General features: G+C 34.0%; 1 protein-coding gene across 1 annotated transcript; it reads right to left on the bottom strand.

Moving 5' to 3' along the window:
* Positions 1-2,229: 2,229 nt before the first annotated feature.
* LOC128681053 (zinc finger protein 28-like) lies at positions 2,230-7,728 on the bottom strand. The gene is made up of 3 exons (XM_053764599.2): positions 7,349-7,728; positions 5,400-6,070; positions 2,230-5,229 (listed from the first exon to the last, which is right to left on the bottom strand). The coding sequence occupies exons 2-3, from the start codon at positions 6,066-6,068 to the stop codon at positions 3,280-3,282; spliced, it is 2,619 nt and encodes an 872-aa protein (XP_053620574.1). The 5' UTR covers positions 6,069-6,070; positions 7,349-7,728; the 3' UTR covers positions 2,230-3,279.
* Between the last annotated feature and the right edge of the window lie 9 nt (positions 7,729-7,737).

Here is a 7,737-nt window from a genome sequence, read left to right as displayed (position 1 = left end):
TAAAAAAATATATATTTTAATACTACACGTATTAAATAAGTTTTTAGTGTCTCTATCCAAAGGGTAAAACGAGACACTCCGCGGTCTGTCCGTCTATCATCAGGCTATATCTCATGAACCGTGAGGTAGTTGAAAATTTCACACATGACGATGTAATTCTGTTGCCTCTATAACAACGAATACTAAAAAACAGAATAAAATAAATGTTTAAGGGCGGCCCCATGCAAATCAACGATATTTATTATTGCGCGAGTCCGACTCGCACTTGGCGGTTTTATTTCAAATTCCTACTAAAAGCATTTGAATACAATGAAGGTCTTTTTTTTTAATTTTTAAAAGAATACTGCACACTTGACATGACATCCATACCCCATAATATATAACAAGTAAACTAGTATAAAACAGTCTGGTGTCCTAAATCAGATAATAAAACAGCTGCAAATGAATAGTCTGTTTCTGAGCCAGTGGAAGCAATGCTACGTACTGCCTTCTCTAGTCACTTTATAATTAAAGAGGTTTAGCGAATGAAACAATAATTCGAAAATAAAAAGTAATTTGTGGATTTGTTCGTGTAGGATTGACTGATTCTTGTTTTAGGCGGGCCCTAGACGATTCGATTACAATACAATTAGACAATATTCATCGAACAGATAAGGATACATGACCAAATTGAAAAGTTGCATTTTCTTGTGAATGACGACCTCCGTGGCGCAGTGGTAAAGTGCTTGCCCCTGAACCTAGAGGTCCCGGGTTCGATCCCCGGTCGGGTCATGATGGAAAATGATCTTTTTCTGATTGGCCCGGGTCTTGGATGTTTATCTATATATGCATTTGTTATAAAATATAGTATCGTTGAGTGGGTGAATTCGCGTGGGTGAATTTCACGAGCGTTTTGAACGCCGCCGCGGGCTGTCATTAGTGTTTATTAAATTATACCATACACAGTAATCAATTTAATTATCCTATTTTATTAATAAGTAAAGTGTTGGTATAATGTTAATTTTATAAATATTAAATTTAAAAAAATCTTTATTTTAAAAAATGTGTGACACGCCGCGTTCAAACAGTCGTGAAATTCACCCCAGAGCGTTTCAACCGCTGCGGCCGCGCTGTCATTACGATCCGTCAATTTTCTTGAGGAAGGACTCATTTCCAAATTCAATATTCATATTACAAGAAATAAAATATTCTTTTTAACCGACTTCAATAAAAAGGAGAAGGTGAAATCGCGATCTTTTATTTCTGTTCACGCTGTTTTTTTTAAGCATTTTCAAATTTTCTCACTGCCTCAGAAACTGCGTATAAAAGAAAATCCGTCCAAATTCTCTTAAAAACACTATGCTATGGTGAAAAAAGGGAACATTGTATATAACTTGTATGACACAATTAGCCTCAATGTCCGCAAGCGGTCCGGCCGCCGCGGACCGAGCTTTATAACTAACGATATAGGCACTGAAACAACTACAACATACATATTTTAACTTTTAATAGCTGGTTTTAACAGTTTTTTTACCATTTTGTTCATAATAAAAGTTATAATCTACACTTCGATCATATGTTTCTGAATAACAGAAATATGCGATCGAGATAGCTGCACACTAACGCCGCCGAAGATTTTTTTACAATTTATTATTAGCGAAAATTTAGCACACTAGCGCTCACAAACTAAGAAATATATAAAACTGTAATAGAGGTGCGGTGTGTGTGTGTATGTAATCCCTTTCAATATTTTTGTCTCGTTCTTTCAGTATCAAACATTGCAAAGTGAGGGACAAAACGATTTTTATTGTATGATTAAGAGGGTTTCATTTTAAAAATAGATTTCTCTTATTGAGTTTTTATTATTGTTGAAAATGATAACGTGAAAGCTTAGTTTTGCAGCGGTTAAAAGTTAAAACATCACGCTCATATGGAAGCATACATCTTTGACTATATCGCTTAGGCATGGACGAGTTCAAATTATTGTAGCAAATACATGAAAAAATATTTACATAAAAATGGTAGGTTTTTGAAGCAAGTCCAATTTCGACAATCTATAATCTATGTTTTTGAAGACATTTGCAGTAATTGTAAAATATGTGGTTTCATAAAAGCTATGTCCAAACCGAGTCAACATATCTTTCTATCTTCTTTTAGCACTGTAGTGTTAAAAAGAGATACAACACAACTAATTTCCGATTTGCTCTGTCCCGTTTCTTTTCATTTATTCCTGTTTTTTTTTGTCCTTCATCATTCGTACCCGGTTTTACAATGCTCACCGTTTTGTACGAGATTTTGCCATTGTATGGAAATGTTCTATCTGATTGACATCATAACATTCTTTGGGATATAGTAATATAGTCCAATAAAATTGTAGTACTTTCATCATAAAATAGGAACATTCCTATTTTATGTCTCACTCATCCATGCCTATTTATTTTTTAAAAATAATTTTAGCAATCCTCCGTCTAACACTTGCGACTAGCAATCACTGGCAATTTAGAACTTTTTCAAATCACAGATACAAAAGAAATAATTGAAAAATAATCCTATAATTTTTATACATTTTTAAATTGAGTTTTAATTTTCAGATTAGGTACATTTTTATTTTTGTAATGCAAATATGAAACGTGAAAAATTTTGATGAGCTAAAAAGTAAAACTCAATTTTTAATATAAAATCTTAATCTTAAATAACTTTTCGTACATAATAATTTGTTTTGTGCTAATCACTCTTCATGTCGATAAAACTAAAAAAAACTTGTATAACCCCAACTTGAGCCCAAAATATAACAAAAAAAAAGTGAAATTTGAAAAAATAATATTAAATAGAAAAAAATATTTTTAAAGTTCGATATGAACTAAAATAATCGGAAAAGTGAATCAGTAATTATAATTATTAAATTATTCGATTACGAATAGTGCTTCTTCTATCGAATGACTCGCTTGACAATTTGAAGAAACATAAACTTTCTTCCAAAAAACAAAATAAAAGGGTTCATTCATCGAGCGCTTTTTCAACGCGCGACGGAGGCGCATTTAAAAGGCGTTTAAGATTAGTTACATACGACATTCAACAGTCAGTCCAATGCAGAGCGCTAAAAATTTAAATAAACATTATGATACATAGATAACTTATGTTTCATTCTAATATTTTTTTTATCGCGTGTTAAAAATCGCTCGTGTCTATACCAAGAAAGAATGAATAAATAAAAAGATTCCTTAAAGTAACACATTAATAACTGTAGAAAAGATCTAAACCAGCTGAAACTTCACTTAAACTAAATATCTGGCAAGTTTTCTACTTAAAAAATATTCTACTTGGTGTATCTTCGTTGGGGAACTCTATGAAAGGATGCGTCAGTTTGTGTTCGGCCATCACCGCTTCACTCCTAAACTTTTCACCACAAATGTCACACGACACCTCGTCACTAGATTCACTATCACTATCTCTTCTCTCTTTCTTCTTCTTGTCCTTCTTTTTCCCATCATTCTTTTTAGACGAAGAAGATTCTTCTATCAAAGGTTTGCCCGTTAACAAATACTCCTTCATACTAGAATGTTTTACAGATAATTTGTGTTGTTTCAGTCTATTTTCCGAGCTGCATTGATATTCGCAAATAAAACATACATATTTAAGATCACCCACATTGTTATGTATTTCAGCATGTGCTTTCCTCTTTTCAGGAGTAGCGAAACGGAAGTCACAGAATTTACACGGATATTTCCTCTCCGGGGAATGCAGTCTCATGTGTGAGGTTAGCGCCGTCATATCTTTACATATCTTTCTGCATTCCACGCACATAACGCCTTTCTCCACTACCTCAGTTTCTTCCGTGCTCTCCGTGCTGTGGTGTATCCGTCTATGGGACGTTAAACCTTTCTGGCTAATGAAGACTCGTCTGCAATCCGGACATTGGAACTGACAGTCCGGTTTCATATCCGGACTATGAATTTCTATTTGATGCAAAGCTAGTTTATCCGCTTCATGGAATTGTACGTTACATTCTTCACACTTCCAAGCCCTGACTAACTTTGAGAATGCTTCGATGACATCCAGAACCGATTGCCCTTCAACTTCAGGGTGGAAACTCTTAGTGTGATGTGCAAAGTCTATAATTTTACAAAACGTTCCGCTACAAATAGGACAGATGTACGGTTCCTTATGGTCTTCCATAACATGGCACTTCAAATCTGATAACTCTGCATAACTCTTCGTACATATAAAGCAACGCAACTTTTTCTTGTTTTTAACAAATTCCGACACGACTTTGTACTCTAGCAATTGGACTTTTTGATGTATTTGCAAGTGTTTGAATAGTTCTTTCCTAGTCCCATAGTCGGTAGGGCAGAATTTACAAGGGAATTTCTTTCTGTGCAACCGTTTCCGGTGCGATGCCAACTCTGCTTTATCTTTGAACTGTTTCATGCAAGTAACACATGGATATTTGTTATCTATATCGGAATACATGTTGTGCGATCTTAAACACGTTTCCATACGGCTGCGTCTTTGAAAAACTTCCCCACACGTACATACATACCCTTCTTTTTTAACATCACTCCTGTTTCTGTCTCCTTCTATTTTAATTTCAACAGGCTTCATTTCAATATCTTCCGACTTGATGTTCTTCAATTTCTTCTTTTGGACCTCAGTTTTGACATGAATTTTGCCAGATCTAGTTCTAGAATATTCTTTTTTGACTTTCGCGCTCTTTTTCTGCTGTTTCATTTGCAATCTTTCCTCCAAATGTTTTTCCATTAATTCAAGTCTTTTCTGTTGATTCTCCTTCCTTGTTTCAAGCCCTTTAATTAAACCCTTTTCCCTGTTTTCTATACTGACATGTACACTTAAATGTCTCTTCAAGCCATAGTAATTATTGAAAGTTTTCGGACATTTTGGACAAGTTACCATTGTCTTCTTATCAGATTTTGCTTTTAACAGCCCATAAGCTTCCTGTTCTAAAGACAATACATTCCCTGTAATAGAATTGAGTTGGAAAGAATCGTAATCATCGCTCGCATGTGTCGTTGGTAGGATTTCTTCTGGATTGCCGATTTTGTTCAACGGTTGAGACATGGTCGTCATAGGTAGTATTTCCATGACTAATGTCTTAGTTGTTCGTGACTCGATCAAGCCGTCTTGTGGATGGGTGATGGTTGAAGTTGTGTTGATGACTTTGTTTGAAATCAAATGTGTTTCCGTTACAGTTAGGTCTGGTTCTTGTTTGATCAGGTAATTGGTATTCAGCTCCTGCAAAATATTATTGTAATATTATTTTTTTTAAAAGCTGAGAGACAAGAGAGAGAGAATTTTGTTAAAAACCTCACTCTATGCCTGACATGCACTTGGCCAGTTATTAAAAAAAACTTTTAGGATTCTTTACACAACTATATCCCTCCACTTACATAAATAATACTTACATCTGTATAATATTCATTTTCAGTTTTAACACCAACATCGTCTTGCAGACAGGCCTCGACATTACCAAGGGCTGTCGCATCAGCACTATCCATGCTCTCATCATCAAAATTCGGATAATCATAGCCAACCATATCACCACCCACCTCTTCTTTCACATCGACCTTATCAATCTCAATGTTCTTATCTATATCTCCATCCAAATTCGTTGGCAATGTTACCATGATATTGCAATGTGATGGAACAATGTCTTTTTCATAATTCGGAGACAAAATTTCCCCCTTCACCTCGAGCTGGACAGTTTCAAATGTTGTTCCATCATTTGGTACAAAATCTGTTATGTCCGGAGTTATCTGGTTATGAGTTGTTTCGTTTAAATTTGATGTTATGTGGTCGTGGTAATTTATTTCATTATCTGAACTAATATGATCACAATTAGATTTTTCACTGATTTCTGAAGTGACGTGATCATCAGTTAATTCCTTTTCTGGTGTTATATGATCATCAGGTGTGTGGTTTATGTCTGGAGTTATATGATCATTATCAGATGTAGTGTTATCATCTGTTTCAACTTCAGATTTGATGTGTATGGTAATGTCTTCTATCACTTCCATCTCGTCTTTGATGTTGACATCCATGTTGTAATCAACGGGGTGATCTGATTCGGACATGGCTGAAAAAGATAAAAGAAACTATCAAAACTAAATCAGAATATATGTTATAACATGAAGCAAAAACAAAGATGATGCCTTATAGCTGCCATTTATGTAACTAAAATTGTGTATGATAAGCGGGGCTGAGGCGGATGAATGGGAATGCACCCCTTAACAGGGTTCTGTGCACCTTTGATTGTAGTTGTACACAAGTTGAATAATAGAACGATGTTATCTCTTTCTTACAAGCTTTTATTTAACTTGCAATTCTTACAAACTTTTATTTAACTTGCAATTCTTACAAACTTTTATTTAACTTGCAACTATGTCCCTATGCCTGTTAAATTGAATTACTAGATTCCACCTGAATATATTCAGGTGGAATCTAGCAATTCAATTTTGAAACAGGTATCTTCAAACTAAATGCATGTACAACATTTCAGCTCAATGCTGAAATGTTATACATGCATTTAGTTTGGATGACGATGCATTATTATGATAAGCATGATATGATGGTGCAGCCAGGAACTCTTAGTCTACCAGTATGCAGGTTTCCTACTGATGTTTTCATGCAGCAAAAGCAAGTGAATTGAAAAGTCTCCTGTCAGGACAAAATGAAAGGATTTAACATACTTGGCTAACCCCACAGTAGCAAAAAGAAAAAACTGAAGTAAAAAAGATAATTTTTACCAAAAGTTTTTAGTTTTAAAACTGTTTTTTTATTCTATTTGAAAATTGTATCATTATCCATACTATTATTACCTATAAAAGCCAAAAAGAAAGTCTGTTTGTATGTCTGACTGTCTGTTCCGCTTTCACGGCTAAATCACTGGATCTATTTTGATAAAATTTTGTATGCATGAACTTAAAGACCCACACTAATACATAGGGAACTCTATTTTCAAAAATCAACCCTATGATAGGATGACAATGACTATGATAGGATGGGAAAGTTTGTATGAAAAACATGTCTGTTCTGCTTTCGCAGAAAAATTCACACAGGTGAAGTCACAGGCAAAAGCTAGTTAATTTATAGAAGTAGAAATATCAAAGGGTAAAAATAAAAAATAAGTTCAAGGCTATAAATGAGAAACGAAAATAATTCACGAGAAATTTAAGAGACATTGAAACAATGAAAATATTGAATAAAATTTACATACTAAATAAAATGTACAATCAGGTACCTAACAGGTGAGAACAACTATGTATCAAGGTTGTATTACAATAAGCTGAAAATAAGCATGCACAAGTGCAACACACTACAGATACAATTATAAAAAATAATAAAAACAACTCACCTGAATATTGTTTTATCAATATCAATATACCAAAACAATTTCACACATAACGATTATCTTTTAAACAAAATTATGCGATTATTTCGAAAGTTACGTTTCTTCCTAATTTTAAACTATTATATTTAATGGTAAAATCAAAAAGGAACATTGTAAAATAGGATAATTATCGTCGTAATTAGTAGCCGACATTCATGAAACTTTGCACCATGTTGTAGGTGTTCGTTTAATTTTCACGCATCACAAGTTCAACTCCCAAGTTGGATACTATGCGATGTAATTATTTACAGAAGTTATTAATCCAAATTACTACATTTAAGAGCTAAATTAAAATTCTTATTGAAACCTTGCAGATCGACCATACAATCCATCAACCACAACCCATCAATTAT

This window comes from Plodia interpunctella, chromosome 26 (assembly GCF_027563975.2).
Source record: "Plodia interpunctella isolate USDA-ARS_2022_Savannah chromosome 26, ilPloInte3.2, whole genome shotgun sequence".
In the NCBI taxonomy this organism is placed as follows: domain Eukaryota; kingdom Metazoa; phylum Arthropoda; class Insecta; order Lepidoptera; family Pyralidae; genus Plodia; species Plodia interpunctella.
This window is presented reverse-complemented; position numbering and strand designations above follow the sequence as displayed.

Excerpts from the sequence above, each read along its gene's own strand:
- LOC128681053 (XM_053764599.2), bottom strand. The coding sequence starts at position 6,068 with ATGTCCGAATCAGATCACCCCGTTGATTACAACATGGATGTCAACATC. Across the intron at positions 5,230-5,399 it reads AAAATGAATATTATACAGAT|GAGCTGAATACCAATTACCT; the intron begins GTAAGTATTATT and ends AATATTTTGCAG.